We start from the raw sequence: 14,280 nt of genomic DNA, 5'->3' as shown, positions 1-14,280 counted from the left end.
TATTCTATATTGAATATTTTTATAAATTTAATGTGTGATACATTCATTCTTACTATGCCAGTAATGTGTTTAGTCAATTGGATGGTGTTTCACTTCCCATGAGGAATACAACTTACATTGATTTTAAAATCTTTATTATATTATCTTTATTATATTATCTTTATTATCTTTTATTATCTTTATTATAATCAATATTTAAAATATTTATTAATTACATTGAAATTATTTATGCTCTTTTGATATTTAGTGAATTTAAACATGGACATTTTACACCATACTTTTGATATGTTTGCTTTAGAGCTCTGTTTTTAGATTTCTGTTTTTCCTCTAGTGTAGAAAATAGCTGATGTTCTAAAATAAACGCTGCAGCTGTGTAAAATGCCGTTGATTAGTTTCTCAGTCCTAAACAGCTTTTGAAGCTTAGCAGGACTTCAGCATTATAAGCTGATTTCACATGTAGAAGCTGAGGGTGAAGAGTAAATACTTTTACTGTGCAAAAACTTCAGCATATAATCTAGCAAAGCCCATATTACGTAATTACAAGAGATGCTCAAATTGCTAAATTGAGACTTCACGTTTGTATAGATCAAGCTTTTCAGTTTCCTGGTTAACAGAGATCAAAAACTTCTGAGGTTATACTGATTCTGATCATTTCTTTAAAATCCTTTTCCAAGTAGAGTAAATCTTGTTCCCTTCACAGAGAACTCGAGTAGCCGCTCATCGGCTTTCATTATTATCTGTGAAGCTGTAGCAAAAGGCTTCTTTGACAAACTCTTCACCAAGTCCTCCACAGCTGTCATTAAAGCACTAACTTCTGCTTGAGGCTTTAATCCTCCTATCACACAGGACCTGGATTTCCCAAATAGCACAGCTCACTAACCTGGCAGTAAGTGCCTCAGGACGTGTTGACTGGCCCCAGTGCACCTCATAAAAGGGCAGTACATTTCCAAGCCCATGAGATTAAATGCTGTTCTATTGCTCAATATGTGTTGCTGTTGTGCTTTGTCAATATTTTTTGCTTTTTATGGAACTGACCTTATACTGAAGCATGGAAATATGTTAGTTTGGCACCTTAAGTCACCTTGAGGCTGCTTTGATTTATTTTCTACAATAATTTCAGATATTTTCTGAGGATACCCTTGATGAATGATTGATGATTTTTATTGGTTTTGCTTTCCCATTGAGTTTGGAGTGTGAAACACTGGATCATGGAAGGCTGAAAATAATGGAATACAGGAATCTCTCTCAGGCTTTAAATAATCAGCCACTGCGATTGGCAATAAATTTCATTTGCAACACACAGACTTGTTCAGCCACAAGCAATCAGTGTCTTTGGTTAAAAAATAAACTTCCATAGTTTACACAGCTCATATAATAAGAGCTTTGAGGATTATTGCTGTAGACACCGTCACAGGACAGGACAGGTCCAGATTGTCATACAATTGTCTAGGTTGACCTTTCCACCATCTAAGGAGTTGTACAGGTCTAGGTTCACACAAAACCTCCAAAGACTGCACAACACCTGTCATCTCAAGACACTATACAATTCAACCAGATCACACAGTCAAATTGATTCAAGATTTCTATGTATAAAAACCTGGTTGTTTCATTGACTCGAAGGCATCCCTCACACTAAGCATGGTTGTAGCGACAGTGGAAAGGAAAACCTCCCTTTTACCAGGAAGAAACCTCCAGCAGAACCAGACTCAGTGTGAGCGGCCATCTGCCGAGGCCGACTGGGGTTCAAGGAGACAGAAGCAGACATAAAGTAAGAGGCAGAGATACAAAAGGCAACTGTAAACCAGCTCCACAGGCGGCCCCATCCAGGAAACACACAGCCAGGCAGACAGGCTCTGAGTCAGCTCCCATGTCAGAGGATGTTCTAGCCATTCACAGTCAGAGAAACAGGACTACACTGAAAAACAGGCCAATCTCAAACATCCATAAACAAAGGTGTTTATGGCAGCAACACAGCTGATATTTCTCTCCAGGATGGCATCACAGCCAAACAGGAACAAACCAGATGAAGCTACTATGAGAGAAAGCAGAGAGAGAATAGCTAATTCTGCAGTGTGGGAGAATAGAGATGTAACTCGAAGCTAGAACTTAATATAAACAGCATATATATGTAAATAGCAATAGTTCTAGGAAAAGCATGATTGTGTAGATTGACCCTAGACTGGTTTTGGCAACCAAATACTTTTTTGGCCACCCCTCAGTGTACATTGGTCCCTGCTTGTCCACCCCTATGAAAATGATTTGGCTATGCCACTGCTTAAATTTAGTGAATATCTTATAAACTACATTTTTCTGTAGTTATTCACGGTGTTAATGCAACCCTCACAAATACATGGACTAAAAAGGAAAAAACAGTTACAGTGCTCTGTGATTGAATGGATGGTGTATGATGCTTGCCCAAATCAGCTGAGCACACCTTTTTAAACTGAAGCAGCTTCATATGCCAACAAAGTAAATGGGTGCAAACAATAAAATCTTTAATCGTCCTCACCTGCAGCACTGCTTGCTGTCATTTACACCATCTAAAAATAGCAAATAGTAGCATAGTTAAAAGTTGTTGCATAAATAGACATATTACATGTATTTCTATCAATAAGCAAGGCCCTAACTTTCTATAGTGTTTTCTGTGGATGATGAACTTACTGTTCATAGGTAACAAGTGTGCTTAGTAAACAATCTGAGTTAAATAAACTGTGTGAGAACTCCAACTTCTACCTCTAAATTCTTCTGTAATTCAGGCTAATGAAGTGCATTATTGCACATCATCACCAGGAATTATTGGCCACCACGGTAAACTGCAGCTAAATTTGATGCAGTTTGATAGAAATATTCTGGGTGAGTTTATTAATAAGCCCATTACTAGCATTAAACAACTCTTCTTTGCTGAATGGCATTCCAGCATATGATGGTACAAGGCTTGTTAGATTTTATATAAAGACAATTTTAGCCAACATCTTTACATCATCTTTAATTCCTAATATTACATTTCATGTCAATATGTGAATATATCTGAGATACTTAACGTATCTCCCGTCTGAATAGTTATACCGGCTGACGTATCTTTATTATACCATTATGTCACCCATGATAGCAATGTGTTTGAGTGTTTTCCTAAAATGTTTTTAGAAGTAATCATCTTCTTAATTCAAAGAAGCCAAGACCTTATCAACTGAACCTTTTAAGTTGTTTAAAAGTCTGGTCAACAAAGATAACAGGAAAAAAAAGCTTATGTTCTTTTCATAATTTCTGACAATTAAAAATAATATTGTAATCTTAACTACACCCAAACTGAACAACTTTGTGTGATACATGCACAACATAAGCTTAAAGTGCATGTAAATATCTAATTTCAACAGTAATTCGCCACAAACATCTTGTGATGATTGTTGGAATCAGTGGGGAGTTGTACATTCCAAATGCTTCACTGCAGGACTAAACATGCTTCCTCTAAAGTCACAAAGACTTTCAGCTCCTTTTTAGCATACTGTAAATGCAAACTGTGTGTAGTGCAGCAAATAATAAAATAAATAAAATTTGTGACAGAATAGATGGCATTGCAAATTGAAATCTGCAACAAATGTATTGCTCAGACAACAACAGATGTCTTAAATGAAAGTTTCTAGGTAAGATGCATTCTGAGTACTTTTATTACTTTTTGTGCAGATTACTTTCTGTTATGTTACATATTCTGTATCTGTTTAGTGTAACTGCTATAGGGGAGCTTCCGTTTGCCTGTCTTTTGTCTTATTGCACACTGTAAGACAAGGATTGTTCTTCTATGAAGTCAATGGGATCTTTGGTCAAAATTACACATGCAAAAAAAAAATGCCTCAGGCATAGAGTGTCTGGTAAAATGTGCTTTGCTCAGCTGCATTGTCAAATTTGTAGATTCACATTGGTGCAATGCGACTTAACCTCCAGCCACTGTTTTATGCCCTTTCCACATAGAACTGCATCTAAAATTAGCTTTAAAGGCTTAGACATTTAAATATATTAAAATTATCTCTCCAGGCTCTCAGTAAAATATTTTGATTTCTTGGAGAATGTATTCAGTTAAACACATTAGGCAGAACTGTGTGCCCACTTTGTAATGTAATATTTGTTCATTGTTTAAAGACTCTTTTGTGCATAATTGCTGCATTCACAACACGCTTTCTTCTAATATCTGCAGCGTTATCATTGCTGAGACGATAGGGGGTACATATCATCATTTCAAACCTCATTTAACACCACACATACCCTTTCTGGAGCTTAAATTGCTCACAGTGGAGCAGCGGACAGACTCAAGACATTCATTAGCTTAATGAAAACAGGCCACTCTTCTACTACCGCCCAGTGAGATTATTCCTGCTGTAACTGCAGCGGCCATCTGCTCTTTAGCTCCCTGCCAGCCAAAGGATAGTCCTGTCACAGCAGCACCAGTGATGGAAGACATCAGCAGAAGTGCCTTAATCACTGAGATCAGAAGACAAGCAAGGACAGCAAGAATGCTTCCCGTTGCCTTTTTTTCCTGTATTTTTTTTTTTTTTTTCATTTTTATTGGCTTTATCTATGCACCCCTGGCTTTTACCTATCAGAGTTGCATTACTCACTCAAGATGTTAATGATGTTCATGAAAGAAGCTGAGTGTGCAGTTATTGAAGTTGACTTGAAGCAGCCACACACAGCTGGCAGTGAGTTATTAGCTGTTCATGCACAGCAGGATATGATGCATTCTGCGAAGGTTAATTTCATTTAGGGGTTAGCCAGAGTGAGCTGCAGAGAGAACGACTGACCACCTGTTCAGCTCTGAAGATGAACTTTTATTATATTATATCAGGCAACTAACTTTTGAAAGTCAGAAATGTTTTTCATATCATAACACTTTAACTTTGTTTCCTCTGGCCTAAAAGTTTATTGAGATTGAGATTGTTTTATAAATTTACCTATTAAATTAATCACAGCTCATCCTACCAATAACCCAGAGCAGGGATGGCAAAAGTACTCACTTTCCGTACTTGAGTAAAAGTACAGATACTTGTGTTAAAAAATACTCTGGTAAAAGTGGAAGTACTGATTAAACTTCTTTACTCAAGTAAAAGTAACAAAGTACAGGCTTGTAAATTTACTTAAAGTATAAAAGTAAAAGTAGAAACCACTTTTTTCATGCCGTTGCCTACATTTTAAATGGATGTCTGCCAATAGGACTAGATCTCCGTTGTGTTTATTTTCAAATCATCTCGTCGTCCATGCTACTATGCTAACGCCACCGCCACCAAGCTGCAATGATTTGCCGCCAATGAATACTGCCGAATCTGTCCATTCATCTTGTAGTGGTGCGTCAAATGCAACGTAGATTCCCATCCAATTAGATTGAATTTGGTATTGATGACGTGAAAAATAATAACGGTAACTCCATTGAAATGATTCAAAACTAAAGTAACGAGTCAATTTTTTAAAATGTAAGGAGTAGAAAGTACAGATATTTGTGTAAAAATGTAAGGAGTAGAAGTAAAAAGTCGCCATAAAAATAAGTAGTAAAGTAAAGTAAAAATATCAGAAAAATCTACTTGAGTACAGTAACAAAGTATTTGTACTTCGTTACTTCCCATCTCTGACCCAGAGTGATGGCTTGCAAAATTATTCATACTTCTTGAACTTATTTTGAAACAATTCCACCAAAAACCTTTGATAGAATAGAAAAGGATAGACTTAAACTTTATTGTAATTACACTGCCACAAATACAAAGCAACGGGGTGTAGTTTCCATCTATCCAGAAGTGCTAAACAGGATAGAAATATTTATTTACATGTGCACAGAGATTATGTATGTGTTGACTATAAATGTATACAGAGAGAGAGTAATTGTAACAGGCTATAAAATAAAAAAAATATAAAAACTATATAAAGATTATACATGAAAGTTAGGATATGGATTATATATATGTTTTAGTGATGGTTTAATAAAGGGTAAATAATGAAAGATAATAGCAGATAAAAGATTTACAGATTATATACAGCTTTAGATGGAAAGTGCGTTTAAGTGGTGTTAGCTCTATGGATGTGTGTTTGTGAGGACAGTCCATATGTTATTATTATGTTGACCATCTCAACTGTAGATGGTCTCAAGGATATAGATATAGATATAGATACAAAATTAACGTTCTTAATGTGATTCTGTCTGAATTATTAAATTACTTTTTTCAAATATCAGCATCCTGTTATCTATCCAATTTCTTGTTTTTCTGCTTTAGGGTAATCGTCCTGCTGGAATATTATCACTTTGGCCAAGTGTCAAATCTTTTCCTTTTACAGCAGTTCCCTTCTACACGAAATCGAACTATTTCATACATAAGATTTTAAAGACAAACTATATTTCAGCTTGTTTCTGATAAGAAATGAGAAAAATATATATTCTTTTCACTACAAACACTTTACAAAGAAACCAAACTGTATAATATTGCTCTTATCTAACCAGAATAAAGAACTTTTTTTTTTCCTCGCCGGTCCTTTATAAAACTCTAGATCATGAGAAGCATGGCTAATAGTTGTGTAGATAGATTTCCACCAGAGCTGTGGATTGCTGCAGCTCTTCCAGAGTTATCCGTCTCTAGTTATCTAGTCTCTAGGCTGCTTCTCTGATTAATAATGTACTGTAGTAGAGAAGGTTTATGTCCAGACAGGTTTCCAGTTGTGCCATTCATTTTAAGATGGTAGATCACACAAGTCTGTGTTCTTCAGGCACCGGGATCTTGTTTTATGTCAAAACTCAAATTTCCCCACAACATAATGCCTTTTATTCACTAATGTTTTTATCCATTACCTTAGGAAAACAATAAACTGTATACTGTGATTAATTAACTCAAAGATTGATTCCATTTTTGAAACAGCTCACATCTAGTGGGAGCAATTGGTAGCTCTGGTTTTATTTAAGGGTAGCAGAGTAATTAGACTAAATTAGAGCTGGGTTTATATGGCCAAAACTTATACCACAATATATTTTTTAATTTCTATATCAATATTTAAATAAGCAACAGAAAGACAGACAAATATGCCCACAACTGATGCCTGCACAAACTTATAACAATGTTTTTTGCTAACTACATAAAACCCAGAAAGTCAGTCATGGACAAATGCTGTATTCATAGACTGCCGATTTCAGTAGATAACCCTGTTATCTACTTCTCAGCTTTCATTTTTAAAGAATTCGAAAACCATGTATCTTTTTCTTTTTACTTATAGGTTATGTGCTCTTTTGTGTTGATCTGTCACAAAATATCAAGGTTTGTGGTTGTAGAAAACCAGAAATTGGAAAATGTTCTAAATTATATGAATACTTTTGCAATAGTTTTACATGAACCTGAGCTGGTGCATAGTATGAAGGCAAATGATAGACAGCGCCTGGAGGCTTGAATCTAACGGTTTGTCATCTGGATAGTATAACTTAATTTCCCACTGGGATGGGAACTCATTATTTCTGACTTTATCTCAGTGCTGACCTCTGGAGTTGTTTCGAGAACGGTATTGGTTTGAGTCCATGTGCCCTCTTTTTTTATTCCAGCAATACAACATGGATGGTGAATGCTGATACAAAACATCACCAGCAAGGGCATAGTCCAGTTGAGGGATGCACACGTATGTCATCCTGGAGTGCAGATGAGAATCACACTCACCTTTGATGCACGCTGCAAAGACCAAAAGGATATTGATTTATTACAGGTTACATTACAGCCTTTTTCTCTCACAGCGACTGGAATGTGAGATTTTATTGATACAAAATGACTAATGGCCAGCAAATGTCTTTTATGGTTAACCCTTTTACTGGAAAGATCAAATTTGCATTACATCCAACACTCATTTAGTGACATTCCTCTTTAAATCACTTAGCTTTTTCTAACATTTGGGCTCTGCCAATGTATTGAAAGAATCAGTCAGCTGCTTGTTTCTTAATGTTTTTCTTCTCTCCTACTGTATGTCTCAGTTTAACTTTGTAGGGAAGCTGCTTGGACCGCGGGGGAATTCTATGAAAAGATTACAAGAGGAGACAGGAGTGAAGATGTCCATCCTTGGCAAAGGGTCTATGAGGGATAAAGAGAAGGTAAGACACATATTGATTTGTGCTGAAATGTACTTTTTGGCTGCCCTTGTAATTTTTACAGGAACTAAAGCACCATGGAATATTTAACTGTGTAACATGGCTAAAACTATAAATGGGCTAGAATTACTATCAGGTGAAGATAACCTAAACAAATATTTAAAAGCACTGCGTGATAATTTGATTTATTAAACAAAAACCTAAACTGGCCCTTTAAATAACAATTAGCCCTGAAATCTAACAGTTGATTTAGGGCAGTCTATGCTCAGAGCGTTGGGCAAAAAAAAAAAGACAAATAAATAAAAATTTTTAATTAAAACATATTTAATAAGAAGAAGAGCAGATACTGTTCTTCAAATATATATATATATATATATATATACACCTAAACAAACTTAAGCGTGCTTGTTTATTTGTGGGTGTGTGTGTATGCATCTTTTATATATGATTATGAATGGTGTTGTATGCGCTTGTAGCATATTTTTGTTTATTATTTACAGATGTAGGGGGCTCCTATTTGAAATATTTCGGCTTAAGTCCATCCATTTTGACAGTCACTGTTGATACTAAGATGGCTTCCAGTGACAAATAATAATTTATATTAACTGTTCCATTAGAAAACAGCTTGGCAGTTTAAAAGCGCTAAAGCAGACAGGCTGGGTTACCAATCGTAGGGAATAAATTAAAACCTTGGAAAGCTTCCTGGTGTTACTTTCTGAACAGTTTTTAGTACACGGTGCAGGTAGGTAAGTTTTAACCTTAGTGCCCCTAAAGCCGCCAGGTTCAAGTGTTTGTGGCCCTTGGACTGTATGTGAAGGATCCGGCTGAATCCCTGCTCAAGAAGATCAGAGTTCATGGAAGCAAGTAGAAGCAGCCAGTATTTCTTTTCAGTGATCAATATAAATGCCTGGCATATTTGGCCAACATGCAGCCTTTGTAAAGGTTCCTGCTCTACCCTCCTGCTTCATCTCCTTCCTTATCATTTCCTCCTCATCACCCCCTTCCTACTCTTCTGTCTCTTCCACCTCACTCCTAATGCTTTGTCTCGTCCCTCTGCATTAACTCCATCACCACAACTGATAGCCTCCTTAGCTACTTAAACAGTATCAATAAACATCACAAATTGCAGCGACTGAAGTTATGACACAAAAACAATAAAAAAAAAAAACATAAAGAAAGCGCTGAAGACACAAGTGTAGAATAGGATACAATATAAAATCCCTTTATTGTCCCACAATGGGGAGATTGTGGTGAGTGAGTACTGAGTGAATTACTTTTTTGTACTTTTCTTGAGCTGGAGAAAAAAGCTAATAATGTAGAAATAGAATGGCAGAACAGGGGCTGTAATTTTTTTTTCAAATGGTATGTTATCTTTTTAACTTTGAACACAGATTCTTCAAAAATGTGTCTTTTGCAATAAAAAACCTTTTCTTTTTCCTGGTGGATTTTATTTATTTTAATTTATTAAATATACTGATTATACAGGTATGGCGTAACATTACTGATAGTGATGAAAGGGCAATCTAGGCAATGTTATAAAGCTGGGCTGTTGTTTTCCCTTTTCTGTTTGAGTCACACACTGACCTTAATACTTGAAAGAAGGTTGGCTGAATCCTGCACAAACCTTCTACAATACTGATCTCTTTGTGGAGACATTGCAGCATACAAGGTATCCTTTGAGGAACATATGTGAATAATATGTATAAGCATGTGCAAGTGTTTAAATTCATGTGTCTCGTGGTCGGCGTGTGAGGGTTGCCCACTGGCTGCGTGAGAGATAATGATTACCACAGACACAGAGCCTGTGGCTGTAGCTGTAGGCTGTGGTGAGCAGTAGCTAAAGTCTATCACATTTTGAACAACCTATAAACAGAGAAAACCGTCCCCTAATGTCTCCAATTTTGCATCTGATGGATGACATGTAGACCATATAGCATGGTGCTTGTAAACAACAGTTTGTTGCGCAACCTTGCACCCTTTAAATAAACAAGAGAATGCAAGTTTGTCATCGCCAACCAGGAGGCGTCTTGTGACATTATTGGATGGTAGAATTGATCAGTTTTGTTCTCCATTTGCGCTAGAATATATTACTATTGTTTACTGTGCCCGGGTAAAAAAAAAAAAAAAAAAAAAGGCTGGGATCTGTTGTTTTTCAAAAAATCAAAATGCTAAATAAATCAAAACATATTCTAGGGAAAGACTAGAGCAGGGGAGGGCAGTGACAGGAGTTGGGGGGGGGATCCCAACAGGATAATGTAAAAAAAGAAAAACTTGTAATTACTTGATTTCCAAGGGTATTCCTGAATTTCAATAGATGGGGCATACCTTCTGAGCCATTTAAGCTAAGTTCATGTTGTCAAATAGGTGCTATTTAATGATTTACTTTATTCTACAGATAACCAAATAATCACATGTAAGCTGTGCAAAAAAGAAGTAGTCCTATTTTTCTATGAAGGAAATTGGTTTTGTATGAACTCAGGTCATCTTTTTCTGGTATTATGTTTGATTATCTAATACTTATGTATAGTAAGATATATTGCACTGTGTATTGCACTTATGTCACATTTTTGTAATTATCACAAAAGAATCATTGCATATAAAAAGAAAATATATATGTATGTTTCTCTTTACAAATCTAAAAGGGAAACAACATCCATTTTCCCTCTCATCTTGTTTCGTTGCATTTTCAGTAATTGTTAATCAGGAATCCAAAGCAATGAATCTCTCTGACAGAGCCATTTATCCAGCTGACTTGTGGTCCCCTGGGATCAAACCAGGCGTGAGGACAGACTGCCTTTGAGTCTGTTACTCGTGCTTATAACAGCTCTTAGAGTGCTCCTATTCAGTTACGGTGCTATTATTTCCGTGCATTTGATTCTGACATATTGACATGAAAAGAAAACATGCAGCCTATGCATCTCTTCAGTGCAACTGGAGCTCTTTGTTTCATTACAACAAGAACACATAGCTGTGAAAATTCTACAGGGGCTTTAAGAATCGCTTTAAAGTACATATAATTAATAGTTTCACTAAGACATGAGGACTTTTTCAACATGATAATCCTTGCCTGGTTTATCAGATGAACATGTGACTACCGACAGCTTAATGGAGCTTTGTGCTTTATAATAATACATAAATGCAGCATTCTTTCAGCATTCTTGTATGCATTAGTGGAAATGAAAAAAAGAAAATATACAAAACAATAGACATCTCAATACAGCAAAACTGTGGGACAAAAAAAAAAGAGCTGGTATAGATCAGAAAGAGAACTGAGGTAACTCTATAGCCTGCTGGTTTTTCACAAACCAATAGTAACAAAATATATATCATACATTTTTTCTATTTTTTGGATGTGGCAATTGCATGTGTGTAGTGAGTTGATAATGATCAAATAAAATCTATAATTCTCATTTTGGATAAGAAACTGCAGTCTGTGCACATTAAATGGCGACACGTGAAGCTTTTTTGTTCTATTAAATGTTTTTCTGTATTCATAAAAAAGCAGAAAACCCTAAAACAACCTGTGTCTCTTCTGACATATTTTGACATATGAGTATTTCCTGTCTATATAATTTCCTATGAAATTAATGCAAATAGAAAAATAAAACATGAGTCGTGAAATAATAATTAAAAAGGCTATTTATGGTGAGAATAATTCTGAAATTAACATATATTTTCTTGGACCAGACTGCAGCATTTCGGCTGCTGTTTTGAATGTCCTCAGCTCATAGACCTTGTTCTGTTGAGTTTAGTTCAGATCTATGAAATAACTGATGGTTTAATAGTCACATTTTTGTATTATGACTTATATTATATTTATACTTTGCTGTAAATATTAGAATCAATTGTATATATGGTAAGAGAAGATTCCTCAATCTCGCAGTTTCACGTGTTCAGGCTTTACATAATTGAAATTCACTTTTAAGCATCCTGCTCAGACTTTCATCCATCCTCCGGTCTCAGCTATAGCAACAAGTCATTGTTATGATCTGATTGAAAAAAAGCTGTAAATCACATGTTTTTTTGTTGTTGTTTTTTTTCCTAGCAGCAGCTCGGATATCCTTCAGACTTACAAAAAATGGCAATACCATAAAGCCTAGAAGTGTTATTTGTGCTGTTCCATAGAAATGATGAAGTAGTAAAATCAGTTATTGGGGGGAAGAAAAATCAATATGTTTTTGGCTGCATTGTTTGCAGTCATGGCTGCTTGTCAAGCAAGGACATACGCTTGGAGTCATTCTGCCCCTTGTCTTTGTTAGGAGTCAGGAAGCATGTTTGGGTATACAACCAGGATACAAACAGGATACCTCTCCTTTTTTTAGGTTTTCAAATCATTCTCCTTCCGCAGGAGTTCTTTGGACAAACTCATAACCCACTGCCGGGGCTATGTATCCATTTGTGCCTCACAAGTCCTTGAGATTTTCTAAGAGGTTCAGAAAAAATAACAATCAATATCAAAAAATAAAAAGAGCAATCACCTACCATCACAAAATGTATTAACTGAACTTTGAAAGACCAGGATTTATCATAAAAACAACATAAATCCATCAAATCTTTTTATGATTGTCTTGTCTTTTGATATTTCTTTTAAAATTATCTAACTAGCATGAAAGCCACTATTATTTTTTTCAGTTATAAAGTGTTTGCAAGTATATCATATGGCTTCTTATGTTAGTTATAAATTAGCATTCACTTTTTTAACCTTGATTAATTTATCCATTTTAGATATTGCACACTTATATCAACGATAACTAATGTGGAAGAGGCACAGGCTTTATTGATGGAGAGTAATGTTCAGTTATAGACTCCCGCAGACAAAGCTGCATGCTGTTCTGATTTAGGTGTTTTCTGCTTGTGGTATTGATTTTGTCTGCTATCTGAACAGATCTGAAGGAGATGCAACTGACATCCAGAGGTCATGGATAAAAGCCATGCTGCCATTTGGGGCAGCTGGCCACTTGACAGAGTCCAACATTTACAGCTAAAGTCTAATTATGTATCACACATATGGCTGTTTTTCCTGCAGCCAGTTTCAGTTCTCCAGAACAGTGCATGAATGCAGGAATATCCCCATATTTCGATTTCGTTTTTTTTATTTTAGCTCAGAACAACTTACCTTAATAAAAAAGATTTTAATTTCCATTTGGGAGATCAATTAAGTATTTTTGAATTAAATGATTATATATCAGCTATTATCATACGAAAAAAAACACAACATATAGATGTTTTCCCCAAGGCAAATTAAATAGTGAAGGTTAGAGTAAATCACACTGGTTGAATTTCCTTAAGGTCACATATGCCCTAAAGCCTCTGCAGAAAACAATTATTCAAACTCACTGAAGACTCAAGTATATTACAGGAATAATAATTACTCTCTAATGTATGGTGTTGCCTGCTTTGCTCTTAAACAACTAGCAAATTGTTAAAACAGTTTACAGAGACAGTGTAGAAAACACTGAGGATACTGTACATCAAAGCTCTGATCTGATTCTTAGTGATCTAAGAGACATATCACAACTGCTAAAATCCTGGAGTGCTTTTAATTAAAAATGACCTTTCCCAAAGGGCAAAAACAGCTCTGTTCCAAACAGAGTTTGAATCCACTATTAGGGGAAAGAACTACATGAGTGACACAATCCCTTCTCTTCTGAAACCACTTGTCCTTAAGTAAATAACCCAACCTTTCCAGTAAGTGTTGATGTGTAAAACTTACATACTCTCATTGTCTTGTGAATTTTTTATTATTTATTTTACTAAAGTGGTACGGACACAACTTGTAATTACAATATACAGTTTATGTAGACCTGATGTGGGTGTTATTCAGACTTAAGGTTAGTCTGCCATTGGTTTTGGTGTTTGCTTGTGCTCACTCAGTTTGTGCCAGTTTCAATTGTCTAGCTGTTAATTTGAGGATTTGACGTGAAGTTTAAAGATTTGTAGGCAATCTTCCATCTGTAGCGTTTCAACAACCTCATGTAATGCACTACCACCACAAGTAGAAAATCTAACCATCAGTATAATGTTGGGGCCACTGTGGCGTCGGGTTTGCCCTGCAACTGGAGGGTTATTGGTTCAAGCCCCGGCTCTTGGCTTCGGCCTTGTTGTGTCCTTGGGCTAGACACTTCACCCGCAATGTCTATTGATGGTGGTCAGAGGGACTGGTCGCATCTGTATACGGCAGCCTTGCT

General features: G+C 35.9%; 1 protein-coding gene across 20 annotated transcripts in view; it reads left to right on the top strand.

Annotated features, from left to right (window-relative positions):
- khdrbs2 (KH domain containing, RNA binding, signal transduction associated 2) overlaps positions 1-14,280 on the top strand; it is a 143,420-nt gene that overhangs the window by 42,174 nt on the left and 86,966 nt on the right. For all 20 annotated transcript variants that reach the window (XR_005281757.1, XR_005281762.1, XR_005281763.1 and 17 more), the window contains exon 3: positions 7,979-8,095. Coding sequence is in view for 9 of the 20 variants with exons in the window: in XM_038296429.1 (XP_038152357.1) it covers positions 7,979-8,095 (117 nt within the window). In the remaining 11 variants the exon portion in view is untranslated. The remainder of the gene's footprint in view (positions 1-7,978; positions 8,096-14,280) is intronic.

The sequence above is a fragment of the Cyprinodon tularosa genome, unplaced genomic scaffold (assembly GCF_016077235.1).
Source record: "Cyprinodon tularosa strain WSP-4 unplaced genomic scaffold, ASM1607723v1 ctg37, whole genome shotgun sequence".
Classification (NCBI taxonomy): domain Eukaryota; kingdom Metazoa; phylum Chordata; class Actinopteri; order Cyprinodontiformes; family Cyprinodontidae; genus Cyprinodon; species Cyprinodon tularosa.
This window is presented reverse-complemented; position numbering and strand designations above follow the sequence as displayed.